The 25517-nt window shown below is 40.3% G+C and overlaps 2 protein-coding genes across 5 annotated transcripts in view; one reads left to right on the forward strand and one right to left on the reverse strand.

Annotated features, from left to right (window-relative positions):
* Positions 1-2530: 2530 nt before the first annotated feature.
* apela (apelin receptor early endogenous ligand) lies at positions 2531-8100 on the forward strand. Its single transcript, XM_048540325.2, has 3 exons — positions 2531-2815; positions 3411-3497; positions 6612-8100. The coding sequence occupies exons 1-2, from the start codon at positions 2740-2742 to the stop codon at positions 3494-3496; spliced, it is 162 nt and encodes a 53-aa protein (XP_048396282.1). The 5' UTR covers positions 2531-2739; the 3' UTR covers position 3497; positions 6612-8100.
* Positions 8101-15800: 7700 nt separating this feature from the next.
* The window catches only part of tmem192 (transmembrane protein 192), a 38266-nt gene continuing 28549 nt past the window's right edge, over positions 15801-25517 (reverse strand). For 3 of the 4 annotated variants that reach the window (XM_048559641.1, XM_048551156.1, XM_048523834.2), the window contains 2 exons: positions 20846-20954; positions 15801-16551 (listed from right to left, as the gene is read on the reverse strand). In XM_048559641.1, the coding sequence (XP_048415598.1) occupies positions 16428-16551; positions 20846-20954 (233 nt within the window). In that variant the 3' untranslated portion in view covers positions 15801-16427. The other variant, XM_059645729.1, reaches the window with a different exon arrangement.

Below are 25517 nucleotides of genomic sequence, written 5' to 3' on the forward strand. Positions count from 1 at the left end.
ATACAGTGATTGTCCAAAGAGATTGGGGAAATCAGATGCACAGGTCTTTAAAATGCCACAAAAGGGTGCAGAAAATAGTAAGAAAACTAACAGAATGCTGGCCCTAATGTCTACAGGACAGGAGTGAAAGGATGCAGATGTCATGCTGCAGCCATACAAAGCTCTTGTTAGGCCACAATTGGAATACTGTGAGCAGATCTAGGGACCAGGCCTTAGGGAGGATATATTGGCCATGGAAGGAGCACAACGTGTTAACAAGAATGATACCTCGACTTCAGAGGTCAAGTTATGAGGAGATATTTTACAAATTAGAAGAAGGATCACTACACTGGAAAATCTAACTCTGTTATCCACAGATGCCACTCCCCCTCCCATTCTTTAGATGACATGTCCATCATGGGCCTCCTGCAGTGCCACAATGATGCCACCCGAAGGTTGCAGGAACAGCAACTCATATTCCGCCTGGGAACCCTGCAGCCTAATGGTATCAATGTGGACTTCACCAGTTTCAAAATCTCCCCTTCCCCAACTGCATCCCTAAACCAGCCCAGATCGTCCCCTACCCCCACTGCACCACACAACCAGCCCAGCTCTTCCCCTCCACCCACTGCATCCCAAAACCAGTCCAACCTGTCTCTGCCTCCCTAACCTGTTCTTCCTCTCACCCATCCCTTCCTCCCACCCCAAGCCGCACCCCCATCTACCTACTAACCTCATCCCACCTCCTTGACCTGTCCGTCTTCCCTGGACTGACCTATCCCCTCCCTACCTCCCCACCTATACTCTCTCCACCTATCTTCTTTTCTCTCCATCTTCGGTCCGCCTCCCCCTCTCTCCCTATTTATTCCAGAACCCTCACCCCATCCCCCTCTCTGATGAAGGGTCTAGGCCTGAAACGTCAGCTTTTGTGCTCCTGAGATGCTGCTTGGCCTGCTGTGTTCATCCAGCCTCACATTTTGTTGTGCTGCCAGATCTGCTCAGTTTCTCCAGCAATTTCTGTTTTTGTTTCAGATTTCCAGCATCCGCAGTTCTTTGTTTTATTTTACATCTTAGGCCTGCTTTCTCTAGAGTTTAGAAGGTTAAGAAGTGATCTCATCAAAGTGCTCAAGATATTATTAGGAAAAGACAGACTTGATAAAAATAAATCACTCAGAGATAGCAAGAACCGCAGATACTGGAGTCAGATAATCAGGTGTTGAGCTGGAGGAACACAGTAGGCCAGGCAGCATCAGAGGAACAGGAAAGTTGATGTTTTGGGTCGAGATCCTTCTTCAGGACAGTTTGAAAGGTGACCTATTTCCATTGGTTAGTGATTCTAGAACTAGGGGACATAGTCTGAGAATTAGACCAGACCACACAGGAGAGATATTAGGAAGTGCTTTGACACACAAAGGGTGTTAGGGGTTTAGAACTCTCTTTCACAAATGGCAGGTCGCTGGATTAGATGTTATTTTTATATTTGAGGTCGATAAAGTTTGGTGAGGCAAAGATGTTAAGAGATATAGGCCAAAGGCATGTGTAGGGAATTAGGCCTCAGATCTCTCATTAAATGGCAGAATAGGCTCAAGAGGCTGGATGGCCCGCTCTTGTTCCTATATATTCCATAGCAATGGGATTGAAGAGGATGTAAAATTAAATCCAAGGGTAACAGAGGAATGTCACTGGGCCAGAGGTCATCTAAACTATGCTGATAAAAGCAAGTAGTCTTTATATTGGAGAGAACAATGGGGTTGAATTTTTCAGGACTCTTCCTAGTCTCAATGTAATTTTGTCAGATGTTTTGGAGCTGCAGCATAATGATGATTTGTCTAATTTCTCCACATTTCCACTCACCTTTTGCCAGTTACACTGGCAGATGGGCAGAGATCCCTGAGGATATTCTCCCTTGTGTTTAAACTGGGTTTAGAGGAGGCAAGGTCTGGGATTTAATGAGGTGATTTGTTGAGGAATGAAGAAGCTTAGGAAAATGAATAAAAGCATTTAAGCCATTTGCATACAGTATGAGAGTTGATGGCTCCTGGTGTGTGCCCCAATTTCCCTGTTGCATTCTCAATTAATCTGGCACATTAATCGTTGTTGAAACTGCTGGTAGTATGAGACCCATGCGTTAAACCCCATGATCTACCATGACACAGAAATAGTTTACTAGAATGCAAGAACATGTAATCATACAAATGAGGATGCAAGATAATACTAAAATGCAAAACTAATAAGCATGTGCTTTCACATTCTTCCAAACAGCACAGGAAAGTGTGAGGGGGGAGTCCTTCCTGCTTCTGTGAGGCTTTTCCACTCAGGGGATCAATACAAAGTCAAACACTTGCGAATGTAGAAGCATCACGTTTTATTCATATGCTTTCCAATAGGCTGAATTGAAAGAGGGTCATCTTTTTGTTTCGGAGCCAGCTTACCCATCCACAGACAGACAATTACTATTTACATGGCGTCCTCCTCAGCTGTTTGCTTATGGAAAAGAGGTTGGGGGGGGGGGGGTGGTGTGTGAGTTTACTCCATACAAAGAAAGAGGCCCTGACCACAGCTAATAACCAATAACCTTGCCTGATTCGATCATTAACCCTGTTAGTAAATGCAGCAGCTCAATTCAGCAAGGGGTTTGCTACTAGAATGTGATTTGTGCCAGACACAGTTGGCAAACTTAAGGCTTTTATTTTAACCAGTGCTGGGGAAATCTGGTATTCTGTCTGCTTCAGTTCAAGCTCCACAGAAGGAAAAATCAAAATGAGACTTCAGCACCTCATTCACATCATTCTTGTTATCTGTACAAGTCTTCTGCTGATCAGTGGACAGAAAGCAGGTTAGTGACTGATTCCTATACATTTATCATCTGCGTATTCAATTTGCGAGGTTTTTGATACTGAGAGACAGTGTAAAACCACTGTATAATAGTTCCTGAACATTTTGCAAGATTTGTTGCATTTGGCCCAGGTACAACTACTAGAGTTTTATTTGGGGAGGGCAACCAGTGCTGAACACTGAATTTTATGACAAGGCATAGAAAAATATGCTATTTTTCACAAAACAGGACTCACTAGAAAACAAACTTGATGAATCTTCACATGCAATGTTTCGTCAAATTATGCTTTAAGGGTAAAATTACATGGTGTTTTCAAGGGGGTCATTACAATTTTATGCAAGTCCTGAGTGCTCAATAGCAAAACAAAACATCCCTTTCAAAAAAATTAGTTTGTGGCAAGTAACGAGGGAGGTTAATTGGCTGAACAGCACAAGCCAAGCCTTCAAACTTGTACAAAAAGAACTTTGAAAATTCAGAGTGCTAGTTTAACAATGCTCTGTACTGGCTGCATTCCTGAGTCCCTACTTCAGAACATGTCACATTCAATTTAATGTTAGGTGACAAACCAGTAATTCACTTTAATTCTTACTTTCAGGTAGAAGATGGAGGAGGAAAATGCAAAGGCACAAGTGTTTGCAAAGAAGATGCATGCCTCTGCATTCAAGAGTTCCCTTCCCTTAAGGTTTGTTAAAATTAGGGTCTGTTCAATTGACTGCAACAAACATTACAATCTAACTGGAAACAGTGGTGTTGAAAGAACAAATTCCGCACTCTTGGGAAGCCAATTGCAATGTCACTATGTTTTACTTGTCATGTGCACATGGGGAGTTTCTTGCCTTTAATCACTCCTTTTTAAAGTCTTCAATATATTGACGTCAGTGGGGCATCTGGGAGACTGATTTCCAAAGTAAACAGACACAGGTGCCCAAATAAATGTATTTATTTTGTAGCTAGCACATCTTTAGGATAATTTAAAGCTGCCTGGAGCTTAGTGGGCTACTAGTGCTATTGGCTCCTAGTTCGCAAGCCAAAGTAAATTTGTCAGATTTGTAAGACTGACTTTCGAGTCCAATGCTCCCGATTTCTTCCTCAATGTTGTGAATGAGGCATCACTGCAGAATACAGGATTCACCGGTGCCTCGGAAGATGATTTTGGCAGGCAGTTTTTCTAGTGAACCAGCTTCTTAGGGTCATTTCTAAGGACAGGTGGCTTGAAACTAAAGGTAGATCTGAAGCTGAATCTTAACTGGTTTCCTGTTGTTCATACTATTTCAATGGAATGAAACTGGTCTACCTGAAATACCAACAGACTTACACGCTCAAGAAGAAGGTAACATGAATAAAAGCAGAGTATCCAGACTAAAACCATGTGAGCTATATGAAAACTTGCCCTTTATATGCCTGAGGCAACTAACATTCGACAACAGAGATGAAAATTTATTGCAGATACTGGAAATCTGCAAGAAGAACAAAATATGCTGGAAAATCTCAGCAGAATACCCAATAACAGTGGAGAGAAACAGAGTTAATATTTTAGGTTGACGATCATGCGACATTAATGGTGTTTCTCTCTACAGCTGCTGCTGATTTTTTTTTCCAGTGTCTCTGTTTTTATTTAATATGCCACAGGGCCTACTGGCATCTGAAGTCTTCAAATGTACAGGTAAGCACAACATGATTACTTTCCAAGCACAGAAGGGAATGATGGCGAGCCAATTCCCAGTGGATCTAACCATTATATTTAGAGTGCAGCAAATAAATGGATAACAGGGGTTACACTATTATAAGGTAGAAGTGCCTTCATTTCGCTATTAGTGAAACAAGTCCAGTGGTCAGTCACTAGGCCATGTAATGCATTACACCTTATTGACCAGTCCCACTACCAACTATGATCACAACTAGTTAATTACATCACATCTAAATAATCCTTCAGAACTGTTTTGCTGTTTAAACATACAAAGCAAACAAGATGTTGTTTGAGCTCAATAAATATGTCTTTAGGTTCAACCATCAAATGAGTTGAAATTAGAGTCGACACTTCATGCAGTCACTCACAGTGACCATGATATCCGAACTAGTTTGTTTACTTGGTCAATCTGCAGAGGCCAAGTTAATGAACAAAATGGGGTTTAGGTGGCAACATGTGGGTACGTGGCAGGAGGCAATTCAAATAATTTCAGATATGCAGTAAACACAAGAGTACTTTAAATGTTCATGGTAGAACTTAACAAGTCAGTTTCAGTTTGACTCAGTGAAAGCATTCTCAGCTCTGAGTCAGAAGGTTATGGATTTAATTTCAGTCAAGAGATTTGCACTTCTAATGTGAATTTCAACTCAATACCAAGGCAGCATTGTATTATACGTAGGGCCGTCTTTTCGATGAGACTTTAAACTGAGGCTCCATTTGCCGTCTCAGGTGAATATAAAAGACCCTTTGGTGTATTACAAAAGGAAAGCAAGAGATTTCGCTGGAGTCCTGAATTAATAATACTTATCCCTCAATCAACATCACTAAAACACAAATTATCTGGTAATTTATCTCATTGTTATTTGCAGGAGTTCATTCTGTGCATTGTCTCGTGGATTACAGTCAAAAATACCTCATTGCATCTATAAACTGCTATGTGATTTTCTAAAGTCATGAAGGCACTATCTAAAATAAGTTTTGTTTAATTAAACTAATTACTTGTAAAATGACAAAACTAGCTCTGGGGAATACTTTCCTACTCCAATGACCCTTTACAGAGAGTTTCTATCATTCCAGGACTTGCAAATCTATCCTGAATGCCATCCCCACCCACTCCATTTCCTCCTCCCCAAGGGTTTAACAGGTTTAACAAGTATCAAAGACATATAAAGGGACACAGAAATTGTAAGGAATGAAAGAGACCAGTGTTCAGTTGAAATGCTCATAGTTTGCAAACTAACAGACATTTCTCTATTTCTCACAACCCTTGCATCTTCTCATCAAATATCAATCAGCTCTTTCAGAAAGTCTTTATATTTGTATCCACTCCCTATGTGAAGTAAAACTAAAATATCTGCCCACTGTCCTTTGAGCTTGTGTCCCTTCAATGTAAAATGTGTGACTATATTGAAAGGATTATGAGTTTGATTTATTTTTATTTGATAGAATCTTGAACTGCATAAGATCATCCCCCCCCAGGTTGCCTCATATCTAGTGTAATATTTCCAGTTTCTGCAACCACTCTTATAGCTCAGCTATTCCTATTATATCCTTTCCAAATGTCAGGATGTTGGGTGCATTTCAAGACTGTGATTGATTTTTTAAAGATAAAAGTAGCAATGGGGCTGGTTCTATGCTCCTGTGACAGTTAAGTTATGGTCACCCTGAGGCTTTGCTTGCTTCCTCACAGAAATAATGGCCACATGTATGGATTCAATGAACTCTGTCCCTCTGCCACTAGATCTCCTGCCAGTGTTGGATGCTATTGTGGCCCAGAAAGGTCAAAAGATTAATAGCCTGTACTAATTCACAGAAATTAGACAAAGTAAACACGAGTGGCTTCAAATCAGAGCAAATTCCCTGTGAAGAAGATGGGACAAAATTGACATTGGTTAAGGGTAAGAAATAATCCAAGGTCTATTTCAAAGATAGCGATACTGGGACTTAGTATAAACACAGGTTGCAACTGAAGACAGATTGTGTGGTTTAGTACCAAAATGCTCTAACGTTTATAGGTGGCAAATAATGGCAGTGAATCAAAGTCAAGGAATGTACCAATGTACAGAATCAGTTATTATACAATGTCCTAATTTTGTTTTCATCCTAAAGATCTAGCTCTTGTGAAACACAAAAAAAACAGCTGGAGGAACTAGATGTCTGCGATAGCAACATTTTCTCAAATTTTTGGGTGGAAAAAAGAGCAAAGGACTGTTATTTCAACGGACTCCGATTGTAAAGATCCTGCGTACTGAATTGGTGAGCAAGTGATTACTGGAGACTTGGACATATTCTACATTTCTACATTCTCAGAATCATAGAAGGCAACTTCAAGAGACCTTTGGCAGGAGCTGTTAAAAACAATTCTTTCTGGATAAACCCTTCTTCTGCTTAGGGCAAAAGAGCAACCAATATGGCTAAAGTTCAACTGTCACTATAATTTAAATCAATCAAGTGCATAATTGAGTATTTTAACCTCAAAAGGGATATAGTATAGCAATCTGCATTTCACTTAAAAGGAAACTTCATCACAGTAATGTAAAATAAAACTTATTTTATCAACTACATTTCACACTAGTATTGAAAGTATCTGTATGTTTTAAAACAATGTCATGGGAAGAGGGTGAGTTATCAAGACTAATAATTACAGCTTAATGTTTGTAAAACAATAAGACCATCGTCTCTGAAAATCATCTAAACTTGCTTATAAGAAGGAAATACCCAGACATACAGTAGCCTGCTACGGGGCATTGGGTACATATGGTAATTGGAAAGGATTTGCATTTTTATAAATGTCTTCAACAACGCTATCAGTTGTAAAATGCTTGGGCATCCTGAGGCTGTGAAAGGCAATACATCAATGCAAGACTGTCAGTCTGAAGTTCAGAATCATAAAAGAAAGACTCGTGGGACTGTGCCAATGGAATAAAGAAATTTTAAAGAATTTTTAAAGACAATGTCTATGGCTACAAAGAAGTTTATACTGTTAAATTGGAGTAGGCTGTATTAAGACATATATACTGTAACTTGATATCTCAGTCCTTTTCTCATCTACTCAAGAGGTTGAAATTTTAGCTACAACTTACTTGATTTTGCCTCCATCTAACTCCCCTTCATCACTTACTATCTAGGTTTCTCATTCTTTAGCCAACCATTCAATGCAACGTTAACTGGCATTTTTTTTTCAGATCACACACCCTCTGTCCTCAAAGGTCCACTCCCCAAGCTGTTAAAAGATTGAACTGCATGGGCAGAAATTCATCAGATTGATCGCTACAAAGTCTTTGAAATGGAAATGAAATATCTTGCTTCATTCCTTGTTCTAAAGTTTCCTTTTGTTGAAGTGTATTTTACTACCAACACATTTCCCATACAAATAGTGAATGCACATCTTAAACACACAGTCATTAATCTGTTGAAAACAGGGCTAATACCATCCATGTAAAGGGGATACAGTATAAGAACTATTTTAAATGGAATTCCTTACTGCTTTTGTCTTCCTCTCTTGGGCTTTAGCTACTTCTCTTTTATTTTAAAAGAAGACAGTCACCTTCTTGAGGGAAAATCTTTTATGAAAATGAGAAATTTCCAATGATGAAAATCCAGATGGTTTACTATTTTTGGTTGTTTTAATTAATGTATGATTTTTACAATGTTATTGCTAAGATCATCCATGGAAATAGACATTGAAATCAAGATTCATAATAAATTTTGATTGTTTGCAAAGCTGTCTTAATTTCTACAGAGACACTAACAGTAGTTTGTATGCCATAAAGTTTAGGAAATCTTCAGCTAGGTGGGAAATTTCCTTTGGTCACTAAATATAGTCAAATCGGGAACATATTTAGCAGTAGAACATTAAGCTTAATTGTATATTAGTTGCAAACAGAGAAAAAATGCATTTAAAACACTCCACTGAATTAACTAAAAAAAAATGTGGAGGAACCAAAAGATTTTAACTGTAATTGGCAACCAACCTGAGTAGCAATTGAAATGACACAAGAAGCAAATGCACTGCATAATGGGACACACAACCATAGCAAAGAGGGCAAGCTTTTAGCTTCTCCTCTGAACATGCCAATTCTAGATTTCATTCGGTGCCATTTTTCTCCAGTTCCCACTACTTGATTAAGTTTAAATTTAATTATTAGATTTTTTTTGGCAGAAGAATAGTTTTGTTTACCTAACAGAGGCTGGCTTATACTCACCAAAAATCACACTTATTTCAGCCATTAAATGAAAAAGGGACAATGGGTGGCGTGCCGCTCTTTTCAGTTTTGTATTGTCCCAGCTCAAAAAGGTTGGGATGTAAAGGATCAGTGGAAAAAAAAAGACACATCATTTTCATTGGCCCTAATTTAGGTAAACAATACAGAGGAGGCAAATATAATAAGCCTTGGATGATGGATCAGAAATTCAGCTCAAGTAAGAAAAGCTATTTTTAAAAACAAGTATGTTGGAAAAACCACTAGTAGTTAGCCAGCAAATAGTTTGAACCAAAAGTAAACTCAGTATATTGCACATTGTCAACAGTGGCAGCTTGCTGGCAGGTGGAGATGAAATTCAGGCAATCAAAAGCTGCCAAGATAATAAAATGTGAGGCTGGATGAACACAGCAGGCCAAGCAGCATCTCAGGAGCACAAAAGCTGACGTTTCGGGCCTAGAATCAAAAGCTGCCAGCTGGCAACAGAGAAAGGCTCACTAATATACAGGTCAGTCATGGGGAGGTAAAGGAAGTCCTTCAGGACAGGCCAGCCAAATCAGGAAATTCTCAACTCCCATAAAATGGAAAGTCTTTCACTTACCTCAGACAGCTTCTTCTGTCTGCAGAGAAAAAAAAGTCCCCATAGCTTCCCCACTCAAACCCTGTGTGCATTTTAAGTGGTGTCCCTTTTAATGAAGTACACTCACCATCTGCATTAAATGGAAACAATATCCATCTGCAGAGCTCGACAGTTTAAAATTAGTCAATACATAGAAGAAAATAGATATAAACAACAACAAATACTTAAGCAAATAGCTCATGATTGCAATAAAGATATATCTTAGTGAGGAATAAGAATTCTACAAAGGGATAAGCCAACCATGGTTAATCAGGGAGGAAAGGCAACTTTTGAAATTAAATAAAATATGGCAAAAGTTAGTTGTAAACCAGAAAATTGGGGAAAGCTTTAAATACATTTTGAGCAAGCAATATGAAATGAGACTTTAAGTATATTAAACGAAAAGGTCAAAGTGAACATGGGGCCCTTAGAGAACAGAGCTGGGGAAATAATGGAGGAAAAAGCAAATGGCAGGAATGAAATAAATATTTTGCATCAACATTCACTCCAAATAGCATTCCAAAAATTCTAGGAGGCATTTTCAGGATGGTAGTCTGTAAGTAGTGGAGTGCCACAGGGATCAGTGTTGGGACCACAATTATTTACACTGTATTAATGATCTGAAAAAGGGAAGTGAATGCCAAATTTGCAAATGACACAAATAGATGAATACTCAGTGTGGATGACACAAGGAGTCTGCAGAGGGATACAGACAGGTTACATGAGTGTGCAAAACTTTGGCAGATGCAATATAAGTGAGAAAATGTCAGGTTGTGCACCCTAGCTTAAAAGAATAGGAGTTAAATATTAATTAGATGGACAAAGCTACAGCACAGAAGCAGCTAGAGTTCCTCAGATTATAAACAGTTAATGTCCAAGTTCAGCAGGTAATAAAGATGGTATTTGGCTTGTTTTAAAAAGGAATGGAGCATAAAAATAGGAAAGTCTTGCCAAAGCTTTACAATGGTATTCCACTCAGAGACAGTAAGAACAGCCAATGCTGGAGTCTGAGATAACAAGATGTGCAGCTGGATAACACAGCAGGGCAGGCAACGTCAGAGGAGCAGGAAAGCTGACGTTTCGGGTCTAAACCCTTCTTCAGAAATGGGGGAGGGGAAGGGAACTCAAATAAATAGAAAGAGGGGGAGACAATGATAGGAGGTGGATAGAGGAGCAGATAGGTGGAGAGAGGACAGACAGGTCAAGCAGGTGGGGATGAAGTTAGTAAAGGTGAGTGTAGTTACCGAGTTAGGATGGGGTTGGTCAGTGAGGGGGGGATGGGCGGGTAGGTGGGAGAAAAGACGGACAGGTCAGCGAGGCAGGGATGAGATGGGCTGGTCTTGGGATGAGGTTGGAGGCCGGGAGATTTTGAAGCTTGTGAAGTCCACATTGAGGCCATTGGGCTGCAGGGTTCCCAAGTGGAAAATGAGGTGCTGTGCCCCCAGCCTTTGGGTGGCATCATTGTGGCACTGCAGGAGGCCCAGGATGGACATGTCCAAGGAATTAGAGGTGGGTGGTGTTGAAGTGGTTCGTGACTGGGAGGTATTGTTTGTAATGAACGGAGCATTGATGTCCCACAAAGCGGTCTCCAAGCCTCTGCTTGGTTTCTCTGATGTAGAGGACGCCATACCGGGAACAGTGGATGTGCAGGTGAACATCTGTTTACTGTGGAAGGTTTTCTTGAGGCCTGGGATGGAGGTCAGGGGTGGTGTAGCGGCAGATGTAGCACCTCCTGCGGTTGCAGTGAAAAGTGCCCAAGGGGTGGTGGGGCTAGTGGGGAGTGTGGAGCAGATGAGGGAGTCACAAAGAGAGCAGTCCCTTTGGAAGGCAGATAAGGGTGGGGAGGGAAATGTATCCTTGGTAATGGGGACAGATTGCAGTTGGTGAAATGACAGAGAATGATGCAGTGGATCTGGAGATTACTGGGGTGGTACGTGAGGACGAGAAGGATTCTGTTTTTGCTGTTATTGCAGGGAGGGAGTGTGAGGGATGAGGTGCGGGAAACACGAGAGATGCAGTCGAGGGCGTTTTCGACCACTGTGGAGGGGAAATTGTGGTCCTTGAAAAACGAGGACATTTGGGATGTGCAGGAGTGGAAGCTTGACAGGGGAGGTGTAGAGAGGCAGTTTCCTGTTTTAACAAAATATCTGTAGTTCAGGTTGCGGTTGGAGTTGTTGGATGGTTCACTGAGCTGACTGGTTTTCATGCAAATTATTTGTCTCCCTTCTAGATGAACAGTCAGTGCTGTATAGCTTCCGTTGAAGCGCTGTTGTTCTGTTCCACTCTGAACTTAAATAGTCCAGTTTGTCATGGTGGGCAGTTTTGTTTCCAGGAATTCTTACGCTTGTCTTTTTTTTTGCTGGCCCTAGTAATGTAACTTTGTCCCAGTTAAACTGATGTTCTTCAATGTCAGAGTGTATTGAAATGAGGGAGAGTTGGTTGTGCTATTTTGCTGCATGTTGGTGTTCATGTGACCTGGTGGCGAGTTTCCAGCTCCTTTGTCCTATGTGGTGTTTCTTAGAGTTACTGCATGGTATTTTGTATATCACATCTGTCCTGCTCATTGTGGGTATGGTGTCTTTCCTCTTAGAGAATAACTGGCAAAGTATGGCTGTTGGGTTGTGTGCTAAACCTCTTGGAATAGGGATAGCCCAGAAGCCAACAACTCCAGGCAAATTCCTCCTGAAGGAACACTTAAGACCACAGGACATAAACAGGCAATCCTTTCATTGAAATGAAGATAGCGATTAGGAGGGATTGTTTTTCTGAGAGAGCTTGACAAACCAGGATCATTAAATATACTCAAGGCAGAGACAGATTAATAATCTGTCAGGGAACCTAGAGTGAAATGAAAAAGGCAAGAAAGCAAAGTTGAGGATTTCAGATCAGCTGTGATCTCAGTGAGTGGTACAGAAGTTGCAAGCTGGGTGAGGGAAAAAAGTTTGTGTGTGTGTGTGTGTGTGTGTGTGTGTTTGAAAATAGCCTACCTACTTCTGTTCCTATGTCTCAGGGCCTTATAAAAGTCAGTAAAATGAGCTGGTTTATTTATAAAAAAATTCGCACAATCACCTTTACTCTATTGGATAGGATTAAAAACAACAAAAAAAATCAATTCAAAGGGGTTGTGTGGCTCAATGGTAGCATTCATGGCTCCTAGCCAGAGGCCAGGGCTCAATTAAAGCACATGGGTGAACATGTGATTCCTACTTGTTCTCCTTCTCAAACTGGAAATGGCTTGTATGTCCATCATGGATTCTGACAACTCCTGAAACATTTTTGTACAGCTCTCATATCCAAACGTCTGCTTATAGCTGACCATGCAGTACAACAGCAAAAGTTTCAGCATGGTCACTGACGTAAGGAAGAACTGAACCTTTAACTCATTTTCATATTTCTCCAAGAGAGTTCTGAGCACAAAAATTGATTCTGTCTCCAAACAGTACAATTGATACAACATGGAGGATTTTCAAAAGATTAAAATGGTAAGGGGTTAAGCTGTTGATTTACTTGCCAAGCTGGATTGTTTTTGTTCAGATGCTTCGTCACCATGCTAGGTAACATCATCAGTGCGGCCTCCGCTACAGCGATGTTATTCTACTCCACCTGGAATTTATACTGTTCCGTCTGTTACGGCAAGTTGTTTAATTTCCAGTTTTGTTCTATAGGGGCTTATATAGAGGGTCCAATTCTATGTTCGTCGATTGCATTATAGGTTGAGAACCATGCCTCTAGGAATTCTCATGCGTGTCTATGTTTGGATTGGGCTCCTATGGTTATTCTGTCCCAGTTAAACACTGGTCTTTATGGGTGTGTGTACTGATATTAGGGGAGGTTGTTTTGCTGCTAGCTGATGTTTATGTGTTCTGATAGCTAGTTTTCTTCTTGTCTGTCCAATGTAAATGCTTGTGGCAGTTGTGGCATGGTATTTTGTAAACTATGTTGGTTCTGCATCCTGGGAGAAGTGGAGTCTTTAATCCTTGTGCGTGTTTGTCGTAGCATGGCTATGGGCTTGTGTACTACCATGATTGCTAGTAGTCGTAGGAATCTCTGTCAGTTCAGATATGTTCTTGATGTAGGGCAGTGTGGCCAGTGTATTAGGGCATACTGTGTCCACTTCTAGTTGTATATTTAATAGGCATCTGCGGATGAAGTTGCAGGGATGCCTGTTCGTAGCGAAGATTTTGCATAGGTGCTCTTCCTCTTCCCTGCATGGTTCTGACATGTTGCAATGAGTGGGGGCCTGTTTCAAGAGTCCTAACACAGCTTTGTTTGTGGACATTGGGGTAGGTGCTGTATAAGTTAAGGATTTGGTCAGTGTGAGTTGCTTTCCTGCTCACTGAAGTTGGGAACTCGCCGTTGGTCATAATGTTCAACTCTGACATTGAGAAAACAGAAGTTGATTATTGTTTTCTTCTAGCGAATTTAATACCAGCAAATACATCATGGATGAGGCAGTAGAGATCTACTAGGTCAATGCCTTTAAGAATGACAAAATGTGTCATCCACATACTAGTCCCACAGTTCAGGTTGAATGAGGGGGAAGGATAAAGTGTTCTAGTCTTTGCGTGACTGCAACTGCAATGAGTCCTGAGATGAAAGTGACCCCATGGGTGAGCCTTTGACTTGTCTACATACTCGACCATTAAAGACAAAGCGCGTGGTGAGGCACAAGTCCAAAAGTTTGGAGTATGTCATCATTGCTGATATAGCTGCTGGGTCTTGTTCCTGCTTCCTTTAGTAATGTGGCCAGTATTTCTTTATTTACAATCAAAGGATACCATAAGCTCACTGTTGCTGATTTGTGTTCTCTTTAGGGTATTGAGGAATTCTTGGGTTGAGTCGATGGGAGGGGTGTGATTCGTCACCTTGGTGTTTCAGTCTGTTGTAGGTCTTTGCCCAGTTTGGGTGAAGGTACGACTAGTAGGGAGACAGGAGGTCTGAGGGAATGTCTGGTTTGTGCATTTTGGGTAGTCCATAGAAATAAAGGCTGTTCGTGTCGTCCAGTTTCATTCTCACGTGGTCCATTCTGGTTATCTGTTCTGCATACTTCAGGTGTTTGGGGTGAGCCTATGACATAGCTGCAGTGATGTGTCTGTCATCACCTATTGGTAAGTGTTTGTAGCTGTGAGCAGTGCCAGTCCTTTCTCAAAGTGGTCCAGTTTGTTCATAATGACAGACATATGTCCTTTGTCCACTGGTAGGATGATGTTCTTGTCTTTCTGGAGTTTATCTAGTGCTTTTGTGTGTTCAGGGTGTCATATTTGTTCCTTCGGCTGAAGATAGGGATTATAGTTTGTCAATGGATTGTTGTGTTTTGCCCGTGAGTCTGTTGCCTTTTAGTATAGTTTTCAGGGCATCTACGTCTGGTCAGTTGACATCTCGGCAGTTATAGTTCAATCTGCATAATAGGACACCTTTTTCAGTTTCAGTGAGTCGTCTGCCGGATAGGTTTTGTTGTGCACACGTCTGACTTGTTCTTATCCTTGTCTTTGTGGTGGATCAGTTTAGTTAGTTTATCCTGTAGCTTGCATCTCTTGTGTGTTTTGGTCCTTAAAAAAACCACCAACAGGTGCAACATGCTAAAAATTAGCCAACCATGGGAAACCCTTGCCAACCTGCTTAAGCGCTACCCACAAAACACTTTCTTCACAGATGCCTCAGGAGCCAGGTACTGTCCTGCATCATAAAAGTACAAACCTCCACTCAACAACCCACAGGCATATAAAAATAGCTGAACAGAATGGATACAGAATGCTACAAGAAGTGATTAACAATGCACATTACTGACACTACACCTAAGAACAGGAAATTTCACACCAAAAAGGTCACAGTATCTAAATACTACAGACTAGCAATGGACTACAAGCATAGAGCATGCCATCACTAAAAGAAAGCAAGCTACAGGAGAAAATTAGTTTTGTTGTGTATAGGGTCTAATTCTATGTCTGTTATTTGTATTATGGGTTGAGAACCATGCCTCTTGGAATTCTGAAGCTTGTCAAATGTTTGGCTTAGGCAGCTATGGTTACATTGTCCCAGTTAAACTGATGGCCTTCATTATCTGAGTGTACTGATGATATTAAAGAAAGCTCAGAGTCATTTTGCTGCTCACTGATATTTAATGTATTCTGATGGCTAGTTTCCTTCCTGTCTGTCCGATGTAATCCCAGTGGCAGTCATTGCATGGTATTTTGTAAACTACATAAACCCATACACAACAAAACTGGAAATGACAACTCAGTGTAACAGACTAGACAGGATGAATTCCAGCAGAGTATGACAATGTTTCATCGGAGGTCTCACGGACGGTGTTACCTAGCATGGTAATGAAACATCTGAACAAAAAGAAGCCAGCTCAGTCAGCAAGGCAAACTCACCTGTAAACTGAGCTACAAATCTTTGCTAAAACCTTAAAATGATAAAAAAAGGTGTTAGTAGGTGGTAATTGGATTGTAAAACAAAAAATTGGTAGGTTGTGAAAAATTTATTGTACAATTTACTTACATTTCCAATGCATATTATACAACTCAAAATTCAAATATTACAGGATAGTAAAGCCTTGTACATTCTTAGTTGCATTTCTGCAAAGTAACCAGCATGTAGACCTAACCTAAAGCTCAAATAGCTAGCAGAGTAATCAAAAGCAACTTGAAAAGTACATTTTATACACATTCATATCTTGAACAAGATTTTATTTTAAAAAGTCAGTAATTCAGAATATTCACATCATCAATAACAAAAGACATGAATGTCAAGATTACAAAGGCAAGAAAAACCTCTACTTACACAGCAGATCAATTGTGATCTCTGGACAATTGTAAGGTTTTGGCACAAGTCAAAAAGACAATTTTGCTGCATGATTGATTTGAAGAATGTTGTGTCAAAATGGAAAAACAAAATTACTCATGCGTGTAGCAAACGTTCTCTCCTAATAGCTCAGTAACACAAAAATAGTTAAATTCTGAAGATAACTTTATCCATTTATTAAATTACATTTCATATTCACACTTCTTTAAAATGGTTATGCCAGTTTTGACGTCTTCAGCTCAAGCTGCACCTTTGATTCTTTGGTTTATCACAATGTTCAGTGTCTCTTTCAAAACCTCAGCCTCGGACTTGCTGGGAAATTAAAGTCAGCAGTCTTTTACTTAGTTCCACATTGTGCATTTTTAAGTAGTCAATGAGGTCTGCTTGTTTTTCCACAAGGTTTTCCAGATTTGATCCATCCCTCAAGAGGAGAAAAACAGCTTTACAAGATTGTTGTACGATGCAAACTTATTTGTGTCAAATTTGAAGAAGTTACACTTAAATGGTGCATTTCATTAGGTAACATTTCAATGCATTTTATAATGCAAGGAAGCATTTTTCAAAGTCTAACCACCACAGGAAACTTATACTCAAAGTTTCACAAGCAATAAAATGAGATAAATTACTACATAATCCGTTTACTGTTGTTGGTTGAGGGATAACTACTGGCCAGCGCACTAGGTGAACTCTTCTAGGCTTTGAAATGGTGAAATGGGGAATTTTATAACCACTGTACAGCAAATATTAATCCAAGGCCCTATGTGCTCACAATGTCAAATGTGGCCAAAACTGACTGTCAAAACCCACGTATTTGCAGATGGCCCCAGTGACACCAGTCAGCAGCAACTGTATGCCAGTGACCAGAATGCATCTGTAAATAGATCAGATATAGCAAATACACACGGAGAAGATTCTCGAGCATCTTCTCTTCCTACTATCTCTTCATCTGCCTGGATGCTTTTCTGATTAAGAAAAACAAAAATTGTATTGCCTCCAAATTATGTTTCTTTTCCATTTCCATCTCCATCATGACACCCTAATGAGATTTTGAAGCTACCCACAAACCCTCAGGATAAGAGTTGAGATTGTTTGGTCATTTCAGTTTGAGCCTTTAAGCCAGTCAGGAGCTTTTCATTCTCATTCAAGTGTCCATTTCAAAGTGATGGACAATGGCTTTCTAACACAGGCTGCATAAAGCCCTCTAACAGTGAAGAGCATTACAACCAAGTAACAATTTAGTTATATAGCACCTTTAACAAAATGAAAATACAGACAAGAACACTTCAAATTGGACTATAACCAGATAGATATCAAAAATGCTCATGTCTAGGAAAATGGGAGAATAAACTCTTTGGATGAAGGGGATGCAAAAGGCAGAGTTCTGGACATTGCAATTTATTTTTAAAAAGCAATGGAGCCAAAGCTCAAGTTTGTCCCTGCCTTGTCCTGCACACAGTGAGCAGTGCCTTCCGCCCACAACCTCCCACCAAAAAAAACAAACAAACAGACAGTTGCTATTCCATTGGTAGTGTTCCTAGTCATGCATGGCTGATGTGCACCTAGCAATATTTGTAGCCTCATCTGTTTCAATGTCTCTTTTTAAAAATTCATTCAAGGGATGTGAGCATCATTGGTTAGGCTATCATTTATTGCCCATCCTTAAAACGTTGAATTCAGAGTCGACTACATTGCTGTGGGTCTGGAGTCAAATAAAGGCCAGGCTAGGTAAGGATGGCAGTTACCTTCCCTTAAAAAGGGGATTACCAAACCAGATGTGATTTTCCAACAATCAACAATGGATTCATGGCTATCATTAGAATCTTAATGCCATATGTTCATTGAATTCGAATTCCACCATCTGGCGTGGCAGGATTTGAGCCAAAGTCCAAAACATTACCTGGATCGCTGGATTAACAGTGCAATGATAATACCACCAGGTCATCAGAAAGAAAAAAAGTATCAAAGATTCCTCTGATTATACTGTGTAGGCAATCCCTGGCTGGTCAGTCTTTGTTGCCCTCCACCAGTTGTCCTCAAAAAGTGGTACTGTGCTGCCTACTTCAAACACTAGTGTCCATGTGCTGTAGGTAGGCCCACAATGCCCTTAGGGAGGGAATTCTAGGATTTAAACCCAGTGACAGTGAAGGAACAGCGGCCAAGTCAGGATGGTGAGTGGCTTGGAGGGGTACTTGCACATGATAGTGTTTCCATGTACCTGTATGGATGGATCAGCATCTCTCTTGTCCTTCTGGATGGAAGTGGTCATGAGTTTAGAAGGTGCTGTGTGGATCTTTGGTGAATTTCTGCAGTGCACACTGCAACCACTGGGCATCAGAGCTAGAGGAAGTGAATGTAGTGCCAATTAAGCAGGCTTCTTTGCCCTAGATGATGTCAAGTCTATTTTCATGCAGTTGGAGCTGTACTCATCCAGGCAGGTGGGACATATTCCATTACGCTCCTAGCTTGTATCCTTTAGATGGTGGACAGGCTTTAGGGATTCAAGAGGGGAATTATTTGCTGTCATACTTCCAGCCTCTGACCTCCTGTTGTAGCTGCTCTGCTCATGTGGAGATTCCAGTTGAATTTCTGGTCAAAATGTAACTCCTAGGATGTTGATAATGGGGAACAGCAATAGTGACAGCCAATGGCCTTAACGGCTGGTGGTTAGATTATCTCTTATTGATACGGTCATTGCCTGGCATTTGTGTGGCACAAATGCTTCTCGCCACTTGTCAGCCCAAGCCTGGATGGTCTTGCTGCAACTGTGTCAGATACCGAAGCAGACACTGACAAGTTATGAACTGTGCTGAACATTGTTAGGCAAAGATTGCACATCTCCATTTCGGACCTTTTGATAGTGAGGCATTTGGGGTGAAAAGATAATTGATGAAGCAATTGAAGATGGTTGATCCAAGGGTACTACCCTGAGGGACTCCTGCAGAGACATTCTGGAGCTCAGATGACTTATCTGCAATAACCACAACCATTTTCCCATGTTTTGCAGGACTCTAACCAGAGTTTTGCCCCGATCCCCAAATTTTGCGTGGGTGCATTGTACTCCACACCAATACATCATGACCTGACAGTTAAGTGTGTAGACTGGAATTAGAACTCAGACCGGTCACATTAGGCATTGTGCTATTATGTCATAGAATTACAGGATCCCTACAGTGTGGAGGCAGGCCATTCAGCCCATCAAGTCCCAGGTGACCTCCGAACAGCATACCACCCAGGCCCACTCCTCTATCCCTAACCCTGCATTCCCCATGGCTAATCCAGCTAGCCTGCACATCCCCAGACACTACAGACAATTTAGTATGGTCAATCCACCTAACTGTGGGAGAAAACCCATGCAAGCATGGGGAGAATGTGTGCAGAGTCTGCACAGACAGTCATTCAGGACAGAATCAAACCTGGGTCCCTGGCACCGTGAGGCAGCAGTGCTAACTAATGAGCCACTGTGCCACCCTGAAGTTGTATAGAATTTTATTATTGTAGAGAACACCTTGAAATCAAGTGTTGTGAACAAATGACTGTTTCAAAAAAAAAAAAGTCCCAAAAATACTAACTGCTACATTTTTCTGGTTCAACAAGTTTATGTAATGGTGGTAGGGTGCTAGTCACTCAGGAAATCAACACTGCTGTGGTGACATGTACATACACTTGTAGTCTGCAGCTATGGACAGAGATGCTAGAAGCTCCCACATTCTTTCCATCTCACGTCTGACGAGAAATCTCTCCCAGTCTCACCACCTGCCTTTGAGCAAACACTTCCAAATGATTGTTTGGTTACTATATGGATGCATCCTTCATCATTAGGTTTGGGTAGGATTCAAACAAACAAAAAAAATAGGTATTGGCTCAGAAGCTGCTGAGCCATGACAACTAGGAAGATGCCTTCTTCAATTCTCATTTTGTGAGGTGGTCACCAGCAATATGATAGAGATTCTGAAACTCATTTCAGCTCTTCCAAGATAAACAGGTGATTAAGACAGTCTAAATTCCATCTTCACTGTACTATTGCTAATACACTGGATGAATGATCTGATATCTTCAAAGTATTGAAGAGTTTCAATATTAAATGAGGAGAAAATTGTAGAACTGGAAGGGAAGTTATGCCCACGTAAGTATATCACAGCTAAATAAAGAAACGTGGCAAAAAGAGGAGTATCACTATGGAGTTACACATGTCCAGCCATCTTATCACAAATAGATTCCATTGGATTATTTGATAAATATAAATCACTTCATAAAACAGAACTACAGATACAGCACATAAAACCTCCTAAGATACTATATACAAAAATCCAAGCAAAGAGGGCAAGAGCAATGGATGTAGAAAATCTAAGTGTTAAAAAACATACACGTTTCAGATTCCCAATTACCAGCAGTGAATTTTCTACAGTAATAAAAGTGCTTGAAATGACAAATACATATCTTGTTTCACAAGAAATGTTCCATACTTGACAGCCTCTTTGCTAGGACTTGGGAATTTTGCAGTTTACCTAACCCTTCCTCTGGGATAAAAATGGGCTGAATGCAACTAAGTATCTTCAACAGGTAGATGAGCTGGAGTAACAACTATTCACTCAAGGTACTACCTGAACAGTTAAGAGGATATAAGACATTGACACCTTTATCACGGGTGACTAAAACAAAATGGAAGTCCCCAGAAAAGGAAAAAAAAAAAATTGCATGTTAGAAGTTTCACTCACCTGAATCCAGTCTCTGAGAGAACATTAGTGAGGTTCGGATATCGATGCCTTCGCTCTTCCTCTTGGATGTCAGGACATGGTTTCAACTGATTGAACTTTATAATCTTTACTGTGAAAGCAAAAAACCAAAAGGCAGATTAGGCAGAGCAAAATTAACAATGACACATGGGTAATGGAAATACTATTATTGTCCAGAATTATTGATTTTGTAGTTTTTTGCCATCTAACAAAACGTTCACCAAACAGCTAGCTTTCTCCTTTGTTTCCTCCTTACTTCACTGACAGCTTTGTTGAAATTAATGCACTGCAATCCAGAATCCACTTTTATCTCTGGTGTTCATAAGTTAGAGCAACTTTACATTTGTTGGGGTGGACAGCAATGTCCCAAGTAGGTACAAACAACAAACAATAACCATATATTAATGTCCTAAATCTCCTCAATGTCCAGCAGCTCCTGCACACAACAAGATGGGTGTGGATTCACTACCTTAAAATGTACTATTTCAAGATAGTTGACAAGCACAAAAAGGAAACCAAACTAGTATCAACCAAACTCCCACAGGAGGCACTCAAACAAAGTACAGTAGGAAACAAACATCTTTTTACCAAGAGGCAAAACACACCAACACCAACACTTTTTGCTAATATAGACAAAGTGTTGGAGAAACTCAACAGGTCTGTCAGCATCTAAGGAGAGGGGAATATGAATTAACGTTTCAAGCCTGATATGACTCCCTAAAAAAGTCCTATTGGACTCAATTTTATCTTTATTTCTCTCCCCATAAGTGGGGTAGACACATTTCTCTGGTGCTTTGTATATAGCTTTCACCACTTAGAGTTTGGCTGGGATTTTGGGCATAGTAAGAGAATAAGGTTTAATGCCTGCTCCTACTTTAGGCATCAGCCTGCGCTAGTATTAGTTACTTTGCTGGAGAAATCCTCAACTCAGTCCTGTGGCCTTTCATCTGCCACTGCAACGGTAGTAGATTTGCCAACTTTAAGTACATTTAAGTCATCATTGGACAAGCATATGGATGTACATGGAATAGTGTAGGTTAGATGGGCTTGAGATCGGTATGACAGGTCGGCACAACATCGAGGGCCGAAGGGCCTGTACTGTGCTGTAATGTTCTATAACTTCAATATACCACTGTTTTCCCTCAATGTGTGTGTTTCAGGCTTGCCACAGTGATCCAGCAAGCTTGAGAGATCTTTAAGAACCACATCTCATCTTTCAACCAGGGACTCTGCAGCCTCAGACTCAACATGGAATTCGATGACTTGGGAGTCTGGTCACGTGCTTCCATGTTTTTTGAAACCGGTGATTCTGGTCCTGTCATGACATGGGTTGCTTCCATAACAGCCTATTCCCTTTTCTCCTATTTTTAGGCCTTTTATCACTTTCAACTTCTCTTTTGTCCTGGTTTACTACCAATAATCCCCTGGTCTGCCTAGTCCTTTCATAACTCTAAGTCCCATCTCCACCCATCAACTCACTACCCACAAGCTTCCACTCATCCCTTGTCTGGAGTGTGCATCCAGCCACAACTCTGGTCAGCAACATTGCAACTTTTGAGCTTTGGATCATGGAAATGGCTGGGGATCCAGAGTAGGACTCTAGTGGCTTGCAGTGAGGCGGCTGGTGAGCCCAGCTGGGAGTCAGCAGCGAGACAGCAATGTTGAGGCATGGGCATCAAGAGACAGAACCCAGCGCAGGGAAGTGTCAGCCCTTATGGGGAAATCCTAGTGTGAAGCAACTGCAGGCTTGTGACTAAAGGATCGTAACTCTGAACGTAACTTTATATTTAGAAGAACAGTAATATTGAATTTCTAAAAAACTTATTTCTGTACTTTGTACCCAAGATGAAGCACTGAATGGCAAAACTGTAAATTTTTCACTGTACTTGAGTACATGACAATAAAATCTTTCTATCCTGGACACAGTCTTGTGTGCACCAGGATTTGCTCATGTCACTAATGTTTCTTCCTTTTTCGCATGCAAAGAAAATGGAGGATTTAAAAAAAAATTACAAAACGAAGAATCAGGACTGCAACTGATGCACCATTTTGATATATTAAAAAAGTGAAATTACTGAAGAAACTCAGCTGAACTGAATCCTGAAGGGTCACTGGACCCAAATATTAACTGCTTCCTCTTCATAGATGCTGCCAGACCTGCCAAGATTTTCCCCAGCAATTTATGTTTTGGTTTCATATTACTAGCATCCCCAGTTTTCTTTTGTAAAAAGGGTTATGCTCATCCTGCATAACCTGCTTTAAGCCCATTTACTATTGGATATGCTTTTCTTTCATCTATTTAACTACTAGTGTGTGGTTCAGATGTCTACCCTAAACCAACCCAGTTGGAACTATAAATTCCCATGTCAGCCCATTCTTTTGTCTCTATTTCTAACATCTAGGGTTCTGGAATACAGAATTTATTTCTATCTTCCATTCCATCCATTTGGTTTTAGGCACTTCAGTCAGACCTCCTTCACATTGTCCAATTCAGAAAAAAAGTCCAAATTTTCTAAAGATGGCTTTCACTCATACTTCCATACTTGGTGAAAATCCTTTTTACTTCCCTAGTATCTTTCCAATACCATGGCCCTCAAGACTGCACTTACAAGTAAAAGGGGAGGCCACAGTCCAGTGGCGTTGTGATTAATTACAATACTTAGCAAATTGCTATGTATCTAAAATCATTCAAAAATCCCAAGTCTCAAAAATGTTTTAAGTAAAATAATTGCAAAGATAAAAGCATTATTTGAATAATCTCTTCAAATGTATTTAGTTTAAATGGTATAAAGATAAGGAGTGGCTGAATGTTGTACACGTTTAACTCTACCCTGAGCTATTGTCATTTTAGTTTACCATTGCAGGAGGGTGCTTGCTGAAAACAGTTAATTAAAATGTACTGCCAGAAATTTGCTCTTCCTACAAGCGACTCAACCTGTAAAAACCATACTGTGAGCAACATAAGTGAGACACACCACTGGCTTCAAAAGAGCAATTGTAAGGTCAATAAATAAAACAGCATTTTCAAAAGGAGATCCTTGCAATAAACCACAAGCTTCAAAATAAGGCAAAATTGTAAAGTAATCGGAGACCACCATGGTCACTTCTTGGTGGTCTGAAGCAGCTGCAATCCAACCATCACATCACATCACCTACAGAACAACTTCCACTTAGAGGTAGCTACATACCACAACATAAAAGCTGGTGCTAAAATGACTAATTTGCAGATTAAACTGACCTATAATTGACTCTTGTTGGCATGGCAAGACAAGTGACATGTTTTCCCTCATTGGTTTTATTTCTATAATTTTGTACAGATGCAGAACTTAATATAAAAGAGCCACAACTTTTAATTTAAAGTGTGAAATTCTAAATCTCTAGATATGATTATACAAACTGATAAATAGTTTATCGGGTGTTATATATAAATACTGCTTTAAATAACTTTTGGGCATTTTTCAAATCTAAGGATAAAGTAAAGCCATGACCATAAAAACCTCTGGAAAAAAAGAGTAAATCAGTTATTAGTTGTAGATGGTTACCAACCAACAAGGCACTTCAGTGTTATGAAGCAAAAGTTTTAAAATCAAAACTACATATGGAGATATTAGGGCAGATGGCTAAAATATTGGTCAAAAAAAAATGCAGGTTTGAAAGGAATACCTTAAAAATGGTTGGGAGACTTAGGAAGGGAATTCAAGAGCCTGCAGTTGAGATAATAGCTACCATGAAGTGCACAGCAGGTCAGAATTAAAGGAGTGCACTAAAATAGTCAAGCCCTTGGAGGTACAAAGTAGTGAATGAGGATTTTAACAGCTGATATTAAAAAAAGCCGATATGTGGATATGGAAAGAGACAGAGACACAGACACAGGCTTTAGGTGAAGGTACTGATACAAGATCTGAAGTCACACCTGAAAGTATGCATGACACTAAGTTTACTAATTGCTCGAGGTTGAACATGACTTGCCAAGGTTTTATGTTGGATTTGGTAGCTTGGGAACAAGAACTGAAAAACAATGATTGGAGTCTTCCCAACATTTAAATGGACAGGGGCAGGGTAAATCTCATCCAAATTTGAAGGAGCAACCTGATGAAGTACAGGAGTCACAGGTGATGCTGAGGAAGAGATGGGTACCTGCTGTATACAAGGAGAAACTGGTCTCATTTTTGGATGCTGTCCACCAATGACCATATCTACCCAGGCCCTCCAAGAGGTTATAAACAGAAGGCAGGACAGAAGTGTGTGGATTCCAGGTTTGGGTGTGGGTTTAAAAAAAGAACCCACAAAAACAAACTTTAGGGGTAAAGACCATCTGGGGAGATATTACAATATTGCAATAAAGTCCAAACAAAAATACTGACTCCAACATAAGCAAAACAAAGTGTCACTTATTCAATTTTACTAATTCCATTTCCTTAATTTTAATCCCCAACATTAATATAGTTGAAATTATGTTTAAAACCTAATGTCACAAAGTATAAATTCTTACTCCTGAAGACTGCTGTCATAAGGCAGTTGCTGATACTTACATCAGCAACTCAGTCCTCTGCAGCATGCCTGTAGACAGAGAATGTTTATTTGATACTCTGGACATTTACTCAGGTCAGTTAGGTGGAGTTATAAGTGTGCATAATTTGAACCAAGGTGTACA

The sequence above is a fragment of the Stegostoma tigrinum genome, chromosome 1, assembly GCF_030684315.1.
Source record: "Stegostoma tigrinum isolate sSteTig4 chromosome 1, sSteTig4.hap1, whole genome shotgun sequence".
In the NCBI taxonomy this organism is placed as follows: Eukaryota; Metazoa; Chordata; class Chondrichthyes; order Orectolobiformes; family Stegostomatidae; genus Stegostoma; species Stegostoma tigrinum.